Source organism: Meles meles, chromosome 20 (genome assembly GCF_922984935.1).
Source record: "Meles meles chromosome 20, mMelMel3.1 paternal haplotype, whole genome shotgun sequence".
In the NCBI taxonomy this organism is placed as follows: domain Eukaryota; kingdom Metazoa; phylum Chordata; class Mammalia; order Carnivora; family Mustelidae; genus Meles; species Meles meles.
The window spans coordinates 58,620,723-58,639,510 of record NC_060085.1 but is presented as its reverse complement, the minus strand read 5'-3'; the positions used below and the strand labels follow the sequence as shown (position 1 = coordinate 58,639,510).

The 18,788-nt window shown below is 56.2% G+C and overlaps 1 protein-coding gene across 2 annotated transcripts in view; it reads left to right on the top strand.

Moving 5' to 3' along the window:
- Positions 1 to 18,788, top strand: part of EEFSEC (eukaryotic elongation factor, selenocysteine-tRNA specific) — a 248,017-nt gene that overhangs the window by 201,305 nt on the left and 27,924 nt on the right. For both annotated transcript variants that reach the window (XM_045992112.1, XM_045992113.1), the window contains exon 6: positions 682 to 838. In XM_045992112.1, the coding sequence (XP_045848068.1) occupies positions 682 to 838 (157 nt within the window). The remainder of the gene's footprint in view (positions 1 to 681; positions 839 to 18,788) is intronic.

Genomic DNA, 18,788 nt, shown 5'->3' with positions numbered 1-18,788 from the left:
CAAATCTCGGGATGGAGCTCTGTGTTAGCCCTTCTGAGGTCATCTGGGAGAGGAGCTAGTCTTTAATACCCGAGAGCATGTGCGCACACACATGCATGTGCCCCCTTTCTCTCTCTCTTATGCAGAGGCCTGGTCCCTTCCTGGCACGGGCCCTGGAATGGAGCCAGGCAGGGCTGGGGAGGCCACCTGGTTGCGGGGCAGGGGGAGGGGGGCAGTCTTCAGGCCATGCCATCTACCACTGGGGGAGAGTGACACTTTAGCCTTCCCCATGCTTGGTGCCTGGGGAGAGGTTCAAGGGTGAGAGTCAGATGCAGGCAGGACGATTGTGGATTCTGAGCTCCCTCTGCCCTGGGAGCTCTGTGACCTTGGACGGATGGCTGAACTCTGCCACGTGGCAATTTTGCATCTGTAAAGTGAAGAAAGAGTGCCTCCCTCCCATTGCTGTGATGCTAAGTGTGATCCACATAACGTTTTTTCGGCCTGGCAGCAGCCGAGGCTCAATGGAGGTCAGCGGTGGTGGCGATGGGGGCTGGTTGCTGCACGGCTCCAGTGCGTTCCATCATCCGTGAGATGGGCAGATCACCCTCGGTGGGGTTGGGGGGTGGGGGCGTAGCAGCAGCAGACCTGGCCTCCTCCAGCACACACTGATGCTCTTCCCTTGGGCCGGGTGTGTGGGGACAGGTGATGGATGACCACAGCGTGATCGGCCGCTCCCTGTTCAAAAAGGAGACCAACATCCAGCTCTTCGTGGGCCTCAAGGTGAACCTATCCACTGGGGAGCTGGGAGTCATTGACAGCGCCTTCGGCCAGAGTGGCAAGTTCAAGATCCACATCCCTGGTGAGTGCAGTCACTTCCTTCCGGTGGCAGGTGCTGTGCGGGCAGGGAGAGATGGTGGAGACCGTGCACAGACAGTGCCTCTTGACTTAGGATGCTCAGTCTGCCTGAGCTGATGCACAGGGCCCAGCCCTCTCAATATCATGGTCTCTGGTCTCAGGCTTGTGGCTGGAGAGCCAGGGCAGGTCCTGGGGGTGGGGGTAGGGGTCTGGTGTAGAGTCAGCCTCTGGTCTGAGCCAGGGTCAAGGTATGAGTCTGAGCTCCTGCTCCATTGTAAACCATACAGGGGTGACCTTGGATGAGTGACCTGGCTTGTCTGTGAAAGGCGATACTGATCCTGGTCTGGGAGGTGCTTTGGAAGGAGAGTTGGTGAGAGAGTCTGCCGGGGCCTGGCATGCTGCCCAGCAGCCAGTACAGTTTCCCAGAATGTGAGTTGCCACCTACTTTTTTGCCCGGTGGAGAACAATAGGAGCTGAGCCTCTGTGCGATCTGCCTTGGGACTTGTCGGTGGTGGGGTCAGAGGTGTGCTTTTGCTCTTGGAACTAGAGCCCTTGGATCCCTTTAGTCCCGCCCTCCCTTCCATCACTACTGCACTCACCCCACACCCATCTTCTGGAGGTCCTGCCGCACGCCAGGCAGGCTGCCACGTTGTGGGAGGGGACAGGTGGGAACACATTCAGTGAATATCTACTGTACGTTGCAGAAAAATAAAGCAGGGAGAAGGTGAGAAGACCTGCGTGTGCACCTCTGGACAGGGGCAATCAGGGAAGACCTCTCCGAGGAGGTAGTTGAATAGGGCCCTGACCAAGGGGAAGGAACACTCCATAAAGAGAGGCAAGGGCCAAGGCCCTGGGTTAAGAGTGAGTTTGGGTGTGCGTTGGAGGACCGGTTGTCTGGCACAAACTGGGAGGCATGCGGGATGCCACTTTCCTTCGCCAGCATCGTGTTAGGCCACTTCTCAAACACGCAGCAGAATTGAAGTCCACGGAGAAACTCTGACTTCACATCAGCATGTGGCCATACTTTGCCTGTCTGCGGGACTCTGGGGTTTAGTCTATGAGGATTGGAAAGCCACGGGGAGGTTCAGGTCAGGTCAGCAACATGCTGTGGGTGTGTAGCTCCTTGAGCGAAATCTCCAGGTAGGGTCGTGCCCTGGAATGCTGAGTCGTTCCGCAAGCCCAGAGTGTCTCGTGTGGCAGTTGCACTCTTGTGAGGAAGCAGAGCAAGCGCGGGAAGCTCGTTTCCCGGTGGCACTCAGATCCACTTTGACTGTACCCTGAGGCCTCTGTCGGAGTGGAGTTCAGCTCTGTCACGACTGGAGATAACTCCTTGCGGAAGGCAAAGTGGCCCACCCATGGGAGCCTCTAGCCATGATGCCAGGCTTCAAGCTCCTGTCCTGTCCTCTCCACTGCTCTGGTCATTACCTTAGCCAGACCAGGGTTCACAGTGCCCTGCTCTGGGTTCTAAGGAGCACACACAAGGCATGAGCCCGGCGGGCCAAGGTCCTGGCCTCGGTTCCCAGGGTCCTGGGCCTGTACCTGTGGGGGCTTACGGAGAAGGAGGGGGACAGGACACTGAGAAGGCAGGAGGGGAGCTCCCTGGAGTGGGGGGGTGCATGCCTTGAAACATTCATCCCTCCCCTAGCTGGGGGAGCCTGCTGGTCCAGACAAGGGAACAAGAGCACCGTCTGTTTCCTTTTTGGGGGTGTGTGGGATCATGCTGACATTGCCCTCAGCTCCCCTTCCTTTAGCCCAAGGCAAGCTCAGAGTTGAGGTGTCCCCAGAACAGGACAGAGTACAAGAGGACGCTTGTTTGGGGGCCCTGGGTGCCGGGGTGGGAGTGCAGGGAGGGAGACGCAGTGCCGCTGCTTCAGTCAACTCAAGTTCACATTCCTTTGTTAGGTCAGTGTTGCCTTTTTAATAGGTCTGCTTCCTGTTTGTGGCTTTTAAGCTTTTTATTAAATATAACTGGTCAGATTCCTTCATCCCACCCACCCCACTCCTCATCCCCCTCCTGCTTGTCTTTTCCTGCCGATTCCTCCCGTGAAGAATTACTTTTAACCTTTTTGAAGGGCGTTAATTGTGAGAGAATCTTCGGTGAACCTGAGACACCAGTGCCAGGGGAGGAGGAAGAGCATTGCTGGCCGCAGGCTGGAAGGGCCGGGCTCGAGCCCTGGGGTTTTGGCCCTGCAGGATCTAAGGCTCCGGGAGCAGGAGCAGTTCAGGGGAGCTGTCCCAGCCCACAGACTGTGGGTGGGGCTGGGGTCAAATGTGCCCTCTGGGCCTCGGTGCTAGCCCTGTAGGACAGCACAGTGGGCGAGGCGGACTAGAGATCATCTGGGCGTCCTCCCACCTGCCCCTGCCCCGCAGGCCCCGGGCACTCCCTGGGACCTCTCACTTCCGGGGACAGGGCCAAGCAGGTGTGGAAGAGACCCTATTGAGCGAGTGGTGGGGACCGTGGTGGCCGGCTACTCAGATCTCTTGCTGTGGGCCAAGAAATCTAATTTTATCTAATTCTATTTTCACGTAAACTTCCTGATTAAAAATGTAAAATCATCCAAACTAAACAACACATACCTTTGGGCTGGGTTTGGCCCATGCTGACTTGTAACTCATACTTGCATTTCAGGACCAACACTTACTCCCTCAGGTTCACGAGTCAAAGATGAACCATAAATTGGAAACAGTCATGGAGACAAGGGTCCTGACACTAAGCCCATGGCTTCCACCCGAAGATAGTGTCCAAAATCAGAGGGGCTAGAGGAATAGCCCCATCTTGACACCCAAGGAGCTGACCGAGAAAGTCTTGGTGGGGGGGCCTCAAGGTTGGGAAGCCCCACATTTACGTAGCTGCTCCCTTCAGGAAAGTGGCCTCTGTTTGTAAGTCCTGGGGTTCCGAGAGGCCTTGCAAGATGAACTAGGAGCCCACTGGGTTGCCTTGCTACAGAGAAAAAGTGGCTGGAGGACTTTGCAGGCAGAGCTGAGGTTCCTCCCGAGAATCCGCCCAGGGCACAGTGTCTCTGCTTCCCAAGTGCTGGGCGCCACATTATGGAGCCTGGTCTGGTGGCCTCCATCTTCTGCCCTCCTAATACCAGGCGGGTCTGGGGAGCAGAGGGACTGAGCAGCTGGCCCTTCCCTGCCTGCCCGGCCAGCCCCAAGAGAGGTGTCAGGGCTTCAGGGAGCCAGACGCCATGGGTCCATGGGGGGGTGGAGACCCCTCCCCCCGTGTGGGATGGCTTAGCCTGGGCTGCCATTGCTCACCCTGGCAAGTGCTTTCCTGCAGTTCCCATCCTCCACTCCATACCAGCATCCCAGCCCCACACGCCCCACTCTGCAAGGGAAATGAGCTCCTTGATGACTTTCCGCCAGAGAAGACTCAAGGGGAGGAAAGCTCTCATCCCTCATAACAGCCACGAGCCACTTCTTGCCAACTCTAGGGGAGAAGGTGAACATGCGCCTGCAATTTTGTCTTCTAGAACAATGCCTCAGAAACCTAGAGTCACCACGTAGTTTGATATGTGTACCCTGGTTGGACGTGGCAAGCTTTTTGAGTGGCCTGTCTCCCACCAGGGGCTCCTGGGCCTGCCAGCTGGGGGGGGTGGGATTGGGTATAGTGTGGCCTAGTAGCACAGGTGGGGATGGCCTGCAGTGTGCGTGTCAGTGGAAAGCCCTAGGCCCCAAGAACCACTGGTGTGACGTGTGCATCACTGCCTCGAGTCAGGTGACCGCACAACTTCCCGGTGAAACTGACCGAGTCACAGAGCTCCAAACAGACGCACCTTGGAAAAGCCCGAGCTGCGGTTACTGAGAACCACAGCTGCTGGTGGCCACGGCGAGGACCTCATCCTCTCCGTGGGCCTGTCCTGCCTGCTGCATCCCACACTCCTCGTGCCAGTCAAGAACTTGACCTTGCTGTGAGGCAGCCAGGCCCTTAGTCAAGCCCAGGAACAGAGGTCTTGCGCCCCACCAACTGGCCGTCAGGATCCTCAGATTTGGTGATCTTTAACACCCTTCCTACTTCTACTAATCACAATTGAATGGACTCTATAGATAGAAGAGGAAAGGGAAAAAAAAAAGAAAGAAATGTGTGGAGTTGTACCCGTGGTCAGAACCCAGCAGGACCTTCTGCGCACTGCCCTTCAGGAGCAACCCCCCTCCGGAGCCATGACAGCTGTCTGAGGGCTGTGGAGCCCCAGGAAGCCCGGCACCCGTGGCACTGGAGGACCGCCGTTTCGCAGAGGAGGACACTGAGGCCTGGAGCTGAAGCAATGACCTCGCCCCGCGTTACATAGCAGGAAACATCAGTGGGATTGAACCCAGATTATCCAGCTGCCCACCACTCTGCCCACGACTCTCCCTGAGCCCTGGCTCCTCACCTGCAGGGCTGGTGGGAGGTGAGAACGCAGCTGGGTCCCTCAGGCTGTGTGGGAGGAGGGAACTGTTGTAGCCATTCTGCTCGGCGGGGCCTTGAGCAGAGGGCCTGAGAGATGCGACGGGCAGGCCGCCCTGTGGCCCCGTGGCAGAGCGGTTGCATGTCTGGAGAACCGCGGCCTGTTTGCCTCCAACTGGTGTTCTGAGGAGGGGCCCTAGGCCACCCAGGCTTTAGCTTCTGCCCTCTGAAACCACTTCCAGGTGTTCACGGCTTTCGGTGTCCCATCCCAGTCCAAACCAAAGGGGATGGCTTTTCATGCTGCTTGCACACATGAATAAATGAAGTGTATTCAGGGGAATGGGCTGGACTGGAATGAACTAACGAGTGAACTCAGACCTATGGGGACCAAGGAGGCTAGCATCGTCGGACCCCTTCAGCATGGCCATCTCCTTGTGAAATGGCTTTGGGCATTCTAGGTTCTTAAGGACAACTTGAAGGGGGGGTGCCAGTCCGTCCAGCTCTGCAGACTCCAGTGGGTGCTCAGGGGTGGGGAGGCAGAGACCATCTCCCCTATGGGAGAGACAAAGCCACAGACCAACAGTTTGCAGTCAGCATGGTGGGTGTCCATAGGGGCACGGGACCAGAAACAGGGTTGGGAGAGTGGCCTTCCCAAGAGAAAGAAAGGGCAGACTTCCCAGAGGAGTTGCTGTCCAAGCAGGGATTAGGAGGAAAGAGGAGAAGGAGGTGTGTGGAAAGAGCTGGAATCAGATACGTGTTCTCCGGAATCCTGTGGCCAGGGAGAAGCCATCCACAGGTGGGGAGGACAGGCCCCAGCCCTGGCTGCCTGCTCTGGGCTCCATTTTCTATGCCTCTACTATGGCTGTGGGAATGCTCCCCTCACCTCCGAGGGCCTCATTCCTCCCTCCCTGCCCGGACTACTCTGCAGGCCTGAAGGTACACCTGATTCCAGACCCCACTTCGTGCCCCTCTCTGGCACTGCCCAGGGTACTCGGGCAGGAGGAGGCCAGGGCCGAAAGCACAGATCCTCTCCATTTAACCTGGCTCTGACCCCATTCTGCAGATAGGGAAGCTGAGGCCCCTTGCTCACAGCAACACAACTAGTAAGAGCCCTGAGTCACTGCCTGCCTCTTCAGTCCCCGGGGAGACGCACAGTGGCTACCAGGAACCAGGGGTGCAGAGGCCCTACCGGCTGGCTCTTTTCTCAGAAGCTCCTCCCCAGCACCCCGTTCAGGCAGACCACCCTAGCGCCCGTGTGCTGAAACAGCCTCCCCTTTGTGTCCCCAGGCTCTGGGGACAGCCCCGCACCTCTGTCCGTCTGTCTCTCGTTAGCTGTTTATCAGGCCCTTCAGGTGCCCAGCCCATTCCACGTCCCGGAATGAGGCAGAGGGGAGGGAGGTTCTGAGCGCTGGCTGGAGAAAGAGTCGTGAGGTGCTCCATCTCGGCCTGGGCACCCCGCGGGGCGGCACCACGTCTTCCGCCGCACAGGCTCTCAGCGTTCAGCTCCACCTAGGAGGGTGGGCGGACCAGGCCAGGGCTGGAAGGGTCCCTTGGTACAGCACGGGGCCTGGCCTGCAGAGACAGGCAGCCCCTGGGGGGGAGGGGCAGGCCATCCCCACCTAGAGCTTCAGCCCCTGGTGCTAACACCACCAGTGATTCTGATTTCCAAACAGGGAGTGGGGATTAGATCACTAAACTCGGCCTGCAGTATCTGGCCAGTGACAGGGGCTTTGTGAATGGTAGCTGGGGTTGTGTGTTGCTTTCACCCACCAGGCACCTGCCCTTACCTAGGGTCCCACATGGCCACCGAGGGGTCCCTGACCCCACAGCAGAACAGGGAGAGTTACCATCTTTCAAGCTGAGATTGGCTCGGCTGCCAGGACCCCTCCCATTTATTGACCCTGGAATGCACTTTGCATTTGGTCAAAAGCAAGGATTATACATTTCCCTTCCTACTGAATGCAGAATCCCAGGTGTCCCCCTTGGCCTGATCAGGTGATTGGTGAAACACTAGACACATGGCTTCTAAGAGCTGTCTAGGGTGTTGTCTGAAGCTGGATGGGCCAGCAGCCAGAGGGAGTGGGGCTGCCTGGGGACGCTGCAGCCTGAGGACCCACAGCAGGGATAGTAGCCATCCAGGCAGACGGCAGGTATGCACGGTGGGGAAGATGCCGGTGGCACAGACAGCGGCTGGCTGGAGCTGTCTGTCGCTCTGCACCAGGAAGCACGCCCCACGTGGAGAGACTGCCCCATCCTCTGCTGGCTGCTGAGCCCAGGGAGGCAGGCCCAGCTGCACCTGCATTTTACCAAGGAGGGACCCAGACCAGTACGGAGCCCACGCAGTTTGCCTGAGGTCAGATGGCAGGAGGAGGAGGCCTGGGGCTGAGTGCACCAGTGGCCAGAACACACACTGAGCCACAGCGCGCCTCACCATCCGAGCTCAGAGATGGCTAGCTGGGCGGGATGCACAGTCACCTGGCGTGAGCGCACACCTCCTCTGTCTGGTTCTTTACTCTCACCTTCTCTGCCCCAGCAGCAGTGCTGGGCTCTGGGCGCACAGGCTCCGAGAAGACACGGACCTGCTCTGGGAGCTCACAGTCGATCGTTCATCTATTCAGCGATGAGTGTTTGAGCCCCTCTTATGTGTCATCCCTGTGCCAGGCTCTCGAAGGACCCCAATGAGCAAAAAGCCCGTGTGACCCCTATTCTCATGAGGTCTGCAGCGTGGTTAGGTGTGGGAGCCTTCTGGGCTGCTATCCTAAATACCACAGGCTGGGCAGCTTAAATTAAGAACACTGAGTGTCTCAGTTCGCGAGGCTGGAAGTCTGGGATCAGGGTGTTGGCGGGGCTGGTTTCCTCAGCAGCCTGCATCTTGGCTCGCTCATGGCGGTCTTCTCCCTGTCTCTTCACCTGGCTGCATGTCTCTGCATATCTCTATCCTGATTTCCTTTTCTCATAAGGACACAGACCAGATTGGATTAGGACATACCCCGATGACCTCATTTTACCTTAATCACCCCTTTAAAGCCCCTGTCTCCAAATACAGTCACATGCTGAGGTGCATGGGGTTAGGACCTCAAGGTGTGATTCTGGGGGACACAGTGCAGCCCATTGCATTTGGGAGACGAATGGGTCTCCCAAGCATTTGTAATTTGGCAGCCCTCCCGAAGCTGTGCAGGGAACGGGTATGGTGCTGGGAGAGCATAGAGCAACACTGACGAAGTCTGGGGTCACGAAGACTTCCTGTGACGGTGGCAAGGTATGAGGCCCCAGAGGGTGAGTGGGAGCCCTTTGAGCTGTATAGGGGCAGTGTCCCCGGCAAGGAGGGGCCCAAGCGGAGCTCTGAGGCAGAAGATATCAGCATCTTCAGGGATACCTGGGCCAAAGAAACTGGCAAGGGATGGGGGATGGGGACACGGGTAGTCAGGGCCACTACGTGGGGTCTGGCGAACCCCAGGAGACTGTTCATCTCTACTCTAAGGCAGAGAGGAGTTGTTAGAGGGCCCATGGCGGGATGTAATGTCAGATTTCCATTGCCAGAGATCCCTTGATGTGGCATATGAATGGTCATCTTCCTGCCAACCCTAGGAAGGAGTACTGTCACCCCCGTGTCACAGCTGAGGCTGGAAGAGCCATGACCCACCCCACTCCACTCCCACCCACACACTTGCTCTTCCCAGGCCCCAGGCTGCGTGCACAGATGTGTGTCCGAGGCCTGGACAGCAGGCAAGCAGAAGGGACCCTGCGGCGATGCTGAGGCTTGCCTGTCTGAGGCGGATGCAAAGGGGCATGGGACCTTGGGGGGTCTGCCCCCGAAGGGCATGAGCAAGCTGAGCAGATGCAGGGAGATGGCATCAGAGATATGGCCAGACACCACAGGAGGAGGAGTTCGGGTCTATGGGAAGCCGCCAGAGGCGGGTCTCAAGTGAAAGTCTGACTTGATTCGATTTGCATGTTTAATTGATGCCTCTGGTGATGCCTCTGGCTACCCTCAAGAGAATGGTTCAAGGAGGGCCGTGGGGAAAGCAGGGAGGCAGAAGTCTGTAGCGGTACACAGTAGGGGTGAGGCCTGTGTCACGTGCGTGGGAATCCAGAAAGGCTTCCCAGAGGAGGAGATACTGGACCAGAAGGCAGACCCCATTGGTGGACTTCCCCAGGCCAACCACAAGGAAAGGGGAAGGCAGTGCTCAGAAGCCTGAGTGTTCAGGTGCCTTTGAGGATTGCAGCAGGAAGGGCCACAAGCCAGGGCCACTGAGGGCCTTATGGGCCAGCCCTGGCTCGTGGAGTGAGCCCTGCTGTGCTCTTTCCAAGCCATTCCTGCCTCCCCTAGAGAGGAACCTTGGGACCATGCTGGGTCCCCACAAAGTGCCTCACCTGCAGGCTTGACTCCACAGCTCTTGGCACGCCCCCCACCTCAACTCAGGATGTCACAGAGGTGTTCTCACCACGTCCAGAAGGATGGGCACAGGTCTGCATGCAGCAGAAAAGTAGCCCTGCTGCCCAGGCATTCCTCTTGGCCTTGAGCGTAGGCACAGGCATGTACCTGGACCCCCGGCGTGCGTTGTCACCCCGAAAGACAGAGCCCTGACCTCTTCCCACGGGCCCAGCTCACAGATATTGCAAGACAGCGGCGCCCCGGGCCAGTCCTCAGCCCTGAGTCCAGGAGCCGGGACCAGCTGCTTGCTTATGTCCCTGCCTAACTGTATGGAAAGGGAGGCAAAGCCTTGGAAACGAGGCCCCAAGACAAGCTCAGCAGCAGGGCTGGAACTGTGCCGGTCACCTGCCCAGCCGTACCCCTGGCTCTATCAGGCACTCAACAAAGCCAGTGTGATGGGAAGACTTCCTTGTCCTGGCGCCTCACCCGGTCAGGAAGGCAGGCAGCCCAGCACCGGCTGCTCTCCCACGGGCCCGCCCTGCTAGGAGCTGGCTGGCAGTTCAGGTGAGCTCTGGAAACAGGGGAGTTAGAGCTGGGCCTCCAGTGGCCTGCATCTGTGGGCCTGGCGGCCCCTTGTCCCTCCATTAGCTGGGAGAGATGGGCCTCCAGGACTGGGCTCGGCTCAGGTTTCATGCAATTTAAAGTGTGTGCGGAGGGCCTTACCGCCCTTGGGCCGGGCCAGGACAGTGCCACCCCTCTCCAGCTGTAGCGGGTTATGGCAGATGGTGCCAGAAGTGCCTCCTGTATGAATGAGAGCTGATGAAGTTTTCCACCGTGTGTGTGTGTGTGTGTGTGTGTGTGTTTTAATTTATTTATTTGACGGAGAGAGAGAAGTCACAAGTAGGCAGAGAGAGGGGAAAGCAGGCTCCCTGCTGAACAGAGAGCCCGATGCAGGGCTCGATCCCAAGACCCTGAGATTATGACCTGAGCTGAAGGCAGAGGCCCAACCCACTGAGCCACCCAGGCGCCCCGCCACCTTGTGTTTTTAAGAAAGAAGCGTTTAAGCGTCAGCCGTCCATGTTCTAGATACAGAAGCCCCGGCGGGGAGGGCATTTGGGGCAGCTCACTGCCTTCAGAGCCGCTGTTTGCCCTGGATGAATGCGGCTCTAGTGATCCAATCTTGGGGTGCTATCAGACTTAGGCCAGTGTACAGAGGTGCCCTGATCTGCCTGCCATTGCTGGCACCCAGGCCTGGAAACGCAGGCCCTTCCCGGTGGGGGCTGTGAGGCTGACACCGCCCCATCCCAGGGACAGACACACCACTCGACTCCATGTCAATGTTGCTGGACTGCAGCACAGCCCCAGAGTGATCAGATCTTCCGAGATTCCCAGAGTTTTCAAGAGAGAATGAGGATCTGGGTTTTTACGTGAAATCTCCTAGTTCTCCCGTGGGACCATCATATCTAGCCTCTTTGGGGGCCAGGTCCCTGATGCGCTGCCTTACCTTCCTCCCGCAGCCCCCGTCCCCTTTTTCTGAAGGGTCCACTGAGGCTCAGAGGAGCTAGATGACCCGCCCAGTAGACCCTGGAGTCCCCAGACAGAAGTGGGCATGTCTCATGGTCACGGTTCCGTGGAGAGGCATCGGGAAACCCAGCAAAGAGAAAAAGCGAAAACTCGTCTTGGTGCCAAAGGGAGGGGCCCCGAGAAGGTCTGAGGTTGTGGGTATTGTTGCATTCCCATAAATAGGCCCTCGCACAATAGGCCGTTAGTTGTGTGTTCCCTCTGGGGTTTGAAATGAAACTGGTTTTTCTTTTCCTTTAAAATGTGCTCTCCCCACCCACCCACCCACGCAGTGGCAACTGTAGACTCTGGCACAGATTCCTGGGCAACCTCAGTGACCTGTCCTTGGGGTTTCATCAGCGTTCTCAGCCACTGCGTCCAGAGCAGCCCCTGCCAGGTCCAGATTGGCTTTTACTGAAAGATGCTGGCAGGGCTCAGGCTGGTACGCGCTTGGCATTTCCTGCCCCCTCTAGGAGGCGGGAGCAGGGGACCTTCAAAGAACAAGAGCTCTGGAGTCGGCCAGACCTGCGTTGGAACCCTGGCTAGAATATTACTGACCTTTCGGGGCCTCAGTGTCTTCATCTGTAAGATGGGTTATTTTGAGGGTTTCCCTACCCAACCTTTCAAATCCTTCTAAGTGTATGGAGAAGTTGGAAGAATAGTTCATTGAATATGCATACTCCCTTGGATTTCACGCTTGTTGACATGTTGTCACCTTGGTTTTCTGTGTGTGTACTGAACCATTGGAATGTTAGCTGTGGGACGCCTGTGGCACCTGCGTACATCAGCGCGTACCCCCGGGAACAAAGGCATCCTAGACAACCACAATATGATTCCCTCTCGAGAAACTCAAAGTCTGTCTAAGACACAGCCCACTTTCAGATTCCCCCAGTTGTCCCAATAATATCTTTTAAAACTTTTCCCTGCCGGAGGATCCTGGGGAGGCTCACACCCTGCATTTGGCTGTCGTACCTCCTACGGCTTTTCAAAGAGTCCAGCTGACCTGTCGGCCACATGCGCTCTGTGGGTCAGTCTGGTCTTTTTCTTCATGACTAGGTTCAGGTGGTGTGTTTTGGGAAGGAACCTTACAGAGGCACTCTCCTGTTCTTCTTAGTGCATCCCCTGGGACGCAGGTGACATCAGCCATCATGGGGGACAGACCTGTGATGGCTGGTGACAGTGGTTGGTAGCAGGAGAAAGGAAGAGACAGAGACAGCCCACAGCCCAGAGATAGCTGGTGTAAAGGGGGCTCAGAGCTGCACAGCTGCTGAGCTGTGGCCTGCATGGAGGAAGGGCACCAGGAAGTCCCTTTGGAAGTCAGGGTTAAGCTCCTGGTCTGGCATCAGTGAGGCTGGCTCTATGAGGCCCAATGCAGGAATGTCCTGCCCCTTTCCCACAGCCCTGTGCAGGCTAAGCCAGGGCTGTGTGGGGAGGAGCAGCTGCTTCCCAACGCCCATATAGTCCTCTGTCTTTGTCTATCTGTCTCTGTCTGTCTCTCTGTCTCCCTCCCACCTTTGCTCCAGCCGTGGCCCTCTCCTGTGACTAGCAGCAGCCCTGGACACAGGGAACTGGTTTCTGCCCCTCCCTAGGAGGGCACTATGGCAGAGATGACCACAGAAAGTTAAGAAGCGTGACAGGGGCCTTACCTGCCATGGGGAAGGCAGGATGGGGTGACCACTCCTTTCCAGAATGGGCTGGGAGTTTCCACAGATACAGTGAATCTTGAGCTGGCTTGAAGGTGCAGGAATCTTCCCAGGTAGAGAAAAGGAGGAAAGGCATTCAGGACACAGGGAACAGAGTATGCTAATGCCCAGAGGCTAGAAGGAGTATGGCATACTCGCTTCTTCTAATGTGTGGGACGTTGTTCTAAGTGCATTATATGTTACTCATTCATTTAGTTTGGTGTGTTTTAAATGGTGGTTTTTGAATGGTTTTTTAAAGCAGTGGAATTTTTTTTCCCCCAAAGTCTTGCACGTCGCCAACCACCGTTGAGCCCCTGGAGATCCCTTCTTGCTCCTCACTTTCAGTCCCCAGGCCTGAGGCCCAGAAGCCCATGCTTGGCATCTGGCCTTTGTCAGGGCAGGCCTCCTCGGCGTCAGCACTGCTGACATTTGGGGCTGGGTTGTTCCCTGTAGTGGGGGCTGGCCTGTGCTTGTAGGATGTTCAGTGGCATCCCTGACCTCTGCTCACTGGGGGCCGCTAGCACACCATGCTACCCCACCCCACATGTCTCCTGCAGGGCAGAATCACCCTCCACCCCCTTAAGAACCACTGATCTAAGTAGATGGTAGAAGCCACAGCAGCTGGTATACAGACAGGGACCTGGGAAAGCTCTCCCAGGCAGCTGGTTGGAGAGTGAGAGATGGAAGGCCCCAAGCCTGGGGCAGCGAGGATCCGGAGAACAGGGCAGGGGCAGGGCAGGCAGGGGCAGGGCAGACAGGCTGCGGTGACTCCGCACCTGCTGGGTTCAGAGTAAGGAGGAATGAGCAGGGGGCATCCCGAACAGACTCCACCTAGGCCTCCCGCAGGAGAGGCTTTCTCCAGCCTGACATGTGCCAGGAGCACAGCAACTTTACCTGGATTCTTACAAGTTGAGTGTTTAGCACTCTCTAAAACGCTCCAATTTTTTACTGGTTTGTGAGGTTTGCAGGAAATTTGTATTTTTCCGTACGAATTTATGCTGCCTAAGTAAAATCATCAGAGTCAACTGATTATTTGCTGTAATGTTCCAGGCAGTGCTCAGGGGAACTTTTGTGACCGCCTAATAAGTACTGTCGCCCCCAGAAAGCCTTGATGTAACAAAGAACAGAAGTCCTAAATACCCAAAAGAAAGTCCCAGAAATCAGAAGCCAGCCCCACCTCCTATCATAGAACAATCTTGGCTCAGGCAGTTCTGCCCAATCTCATGTCTTAAGCCCCAGTGCCCTGGACTGCTGTGACAGCTGGTCATGCGCCCCAAACCTCGGGACCTTGAAGGATTCCTGAGTGACAGGAACCTCCCTGTGCACCAGTTCTCCCGTATTCCAAATCTGCCACATTAACCGAAACACTTCACACATATTCAGAGCGCCTCGGTAATCATTGTTATTAACGAAGGGGTACGGCTGGCCTTCCCAGCCAAATGCTAGAGCACTGAAAAGCCTGCGACCAGAGAGCCAGGCATAGTGCAGACTGGTACAGCCTCGGCTCTTGCTGTGTGCCAGACTGTAAGGTCCTCGATGCTTTCTGTAAATTGTGCAGTTGTGTTTTTTGCAACAGTCCTCGGAGCTGGGAACTATTCATAGGTTAAATTGCTCACCCTGGGTCTTACACTTAGATGACCCTCTGACTTCGGGGGCCACACTCGGCACAGCCCGCCTGGGAGAGACTGCAGTCAGGACAGAAGGGAGCCAGCCCGGCTCACACTTCTGCAGGTGACCCATGCAGGCTCTCAGCATTGTGCCTGTGAGGTCCGCGCTTGCCCAGAGCCCGCTGCCACTGCTCTGACTGCTGCTTCAGCAAATGCTGAGCTTTCCCCGGGCTCCTTCCACTCAGCAGGTGTGCCTGGGGAGCACAGGGAGAAGAACAACCACGATACTGGTCACCGCACCAGTACAGGCCATTGCCATCCCAAGGCTGGGGATTTGGTCGCCAGTCTCTTGCTTGGTCTCCGTGGTATAGATGTTTCCATGGGGCCCTGCAAGGTCACAGAGCTGAGCACCAGAAGGGTAGCTAGATCTGGACCCCACATTGCCTGACCGCAAAGCCCAGTCTTGATGCTCAGAGAGAACCGGGAGACAGCAGGGTATAGAGCCAGGCTGGCCAGAGCACGGACAGAACCAGGCACCCAAGTTACTTTACGTTTGGGGTTCATCTCGTTTTTGCCCTCATTCTCCCCTGGGGCCCTCTCACCAGGGCACACAACCACTTGAGTCTAATGCACTTGGTGAGCTGTAGGTGGCCATTGGCTTACTTAGGCAGCTTCTGTCCCCATGGGTGGCTCACACAGGGCCCAGCCCTGGGCCAGAGGGGGCCGCTGCTGCCTGCTAGTGACTCAGGGACTTACGGCTGCTAGCTGAGGCTCCTGTGGCCCCATGTTTGTTTAATTATGGCTCAAAGGTTGAAGTCACTGCCTGCCCATCTCCAGAAAGTTCTTCTGGCAGAAGCTGGGTCACTTCCGGATGGGAGCAACCAGAAAGACCCAGATGCCACGTGTTAATCCTAAACCAGTTCTCACTCGTTTAGGAAAGTTGTGTGATCTGAGAGAGAAAGCTTAAGAATCTGGAAGAAGAAAAAATGCCACCTACAATCTGCTCACCCAGTGGATCCCAGGAGACTCCTGGTTACTCTCCGTCGAGGACTCCTTCAGGTGTCGTTTGGTGTGAGCAGAAAGAGCCCGGGCTCAAGAATGAGAGTTTAAGCGCCCCCTGTAGAGACCCCGGAGTCACTCCTCTGCCTCCCTGGGCTGTGTCTCTGTGGAAGAGGGCCACTGAGAGCACAGCATGGAGCTGTGTGTGTGAAGAACCGGCTCAGCATTTGCGGTGGAGGAGACATCCAGTCAGGGCTAGTGCTGCCGCTTGTGGTACCGCACGGCTCAGGCGGCTCGTGGCGGTCTTCCCTTGGGGCCATCTGTCGTAAGAAGCCCTTCATGTCGGTGCATAAGCCACCCTAGGCCTCGCTCCCGAAGGCTGTGTGCTGCCGTGCTGTGTAACTGGCCCACAGTTACTTCCCCCTCTCCCTCCTCTTAGGACCTACATGTTTTCTGATTTTTCCCATTGTAGCTAAGATCTGGAGTCATCTTTGAACTTTCGCCTTTTCAGGCAGTGGGCTTCAAATTTAGGCCATTCTGTCTGTGGACACTTCCTCCCTCTCCCCTAGATTAGTTTGCATGAGCAGATGAGGGGCGACTCAGGGAGATCCCATCCCAGTGCCTGGCGCGAGTGGGGGCCCCGTATAGACAAGGCAAACAGGGGCATGACGGAAGTCGGCCAAAATATGCAAGTTCCTTCGGTGTTTCTGATTTAGTATAAGAATTTTTAAATGCATGCATGGAAAACGCTTATAGTTATTACTGTGTGCCATGCATGTTCTATATTTTGCCTATAGCAATGTTGTTTAATCTTCACCACAAATCTGAAGGGAGATCCTATGATAAAATTAACAGTTACTGAAGTTTTCATTTTACCAGCAAGGAAACAGAAGCTCACAGAGGTACAGGAACATGCCCAAAGTCACACAGCCATGGAACCCCAACACTGGGATTGGAATCCAGGCTGTCCGGCTCCAGGGTTTTTGTTCCCCCTCTACTCTCCACCTCCGACAGTTCCCCCTCTCATCCACCCGCCCCACCTGGCCTGATTTCGGGGCCCAAGGTGAATTCCAGAAGTTTCAGTTTCGGCTTGACCCTCTGGGGCAGCTAAAGGAATGCCCTGGATCTCAGTTTTTCTATATAAAAATGGGGAGCGTTCCCCACCTTCAGGGTTGTGATGGGTAAGTGAGAAAATGTGTATAACGTGCCTGGATCCTGTTAAAGGCCAATGAATCGGGTTTTGTTTCCTCTGCACAGGGGCAGAGCGACAGTCCTTTGGGGAGTCAAGCATACGATCTTTAGTATTTGTGTTCAGTGAAGTTTAGTATCTGTGATTCCCAGGAGATTGGTAAATGTAGTAACTCTTCAGACAACATTTCTGGCATCTGGCTGTTGGATGAGCGCTCACTTCTGTGGCTTCCGTCACCCCTGCTTACTGGCCCCCGGCCTGTAGTCCCCTGACTTGTCATGGGAGTACGTCAGGCACTGGCACATGGAAAGCAGCCGTGCCCGCAGAGTCCAGGCTCGTTAGCATGGCATTTGCTTCTCCCTGCTCTGCCTCCCGCCAGCCTCCTCCTCCACTCCTGCCCTGTCTTGGCCATAGGCTGCCCTCCAGCCTTTCATTGGACCTGCAGTGGCTGTCCTTCATTCTGCTGTCTGCGCAAGGTCCCCTGGGCTCAGCTCTGATGCCGCTTCCAGTCCGCCATCCCTGCCATCCTCCTGCGGTGCCACGGTCCCCTCATCTCACAGACAGCTCTGGATCCTAGCTGCATCCAGCCCTGGCGCCCTGCTGTACAGGGAGCAGGTCAAGGGGGAGGTCTTTATCTTGCCTGTCTTTGTCCGTGAGGCGAGTGAGCAGGCTGGTGGTGCTCCAGGCAGTCACCTGGGCGGAACTGAGAAATGGACTGGCTGAAGTCTCCGTTGCAGGTGACAGGACCTTAATGCATTGACCCACGTGCCTGAGAAAGTCCAGCGGTGGTGCTGTGTCCCAGGCGTGGCTTAGTCCCCAGGCTCAGCCCTGCCCTCCCCCAGAAGGCTGCCCCCAGCTAGGCCCTCCCATGGGTGCTCTTCCCAGCTGCAAGTCTAGTGGGAAGAGAGACAGATTCTCTTCCTGGTAGTCCCACCGAAGTAGAGCCCCATGGCCATCCCCAAACCAGCACCCTGGCTGGAGGCCTGCACACGCCCACTGGCCAGCTTGTGTTATGGCCCCTCCTGGTCTCAGGGTGACCTCTGCTTCCCCAAGGAAGACCAGGGGCTGCTGCAAAAAGCAGCAGAAACAAGTATTCGCTGCAAGTGGGTATGCCAGGTGACAGTGCCAGGCTGTCCTTGTGCTGGAGTGGCCTTCCCCTCACCCCTAACCTCTGCTCAGCCTCGGGAGCGTGGAAGGTACCCTTCACAGGGCCCCTTTAGCTTTCCCTGGGCCCCTGGACTGCTGTGGCCTCTTGCCTGTCTCGCTGGGCACCTCCCCAGGCTGAGGGCCCCAGCTAAGTCCCTGTGTCCCCAGTGCCCCATCCAGGAAGCTCCAACTAAGCTCTGTTTTATCAGGTCCATGCACAGTGGGCTTTGAAAGAACCATGTCCCCTCAGCTTTTGCAAACCTTCCCTCTTCCCATCGCAGTGACCAGCCCAATTGCAAGGATAATGTCGTTTATTCTCATCAGTCCTGGCACGCTGACTTGTGAGGTGGAGAAGCCATGAGGCTATCACAGTCTGCCAGTTTGCCTAATCTTAGGGACTCAGAAGTCTTCAGGAGACCAGGCAATATTTGTGACTCTTGAGAAACAGGACAGAATTTCCCCCTTAGAGCCCATAGTGGGTATAGGGGATTGTTCTGGCCCTAGACCACCCTGCAGGCCTCCTCCTGTCCCAGCACAGACACGCCCTCCCACACACAGTGTTTCCAAATGAGATGTTTTAGGTGGTTTGAAACAATCATGGCCTATTTAAAAAAAACAAAAAAACAAAAAAACTTGAAAGTAATAGTGCTATTCATCGAGGGAAGTCGATGAATTTTTTAAAGGAAATTAAAAAGAAGGGAAACAGGTCTCCCATAGTCCCATCATTAATATTTTCACTTGGTTTCCTCTGCCTTTACTCTGCAAAGGCCTGCTTTTTATGTAGTTGAGATGATACAGTGTCTATGATTTTGTATTCCGGCTCTTTCCGATCAATACTCATATGCAAGCTTTATTCCCTGTTGTTGTGTTTTACTCTGTAATCTGAGGGGGTTGAGCAGTGCATTGGCCAAGAGCCTGGGTCCTGGCCTCAGAACAGAGCTTGGGCCACAATCCAGCACCTTCACTTACCACGTCAGTAACCTCGGGGAAGTGACTGGACATCTCC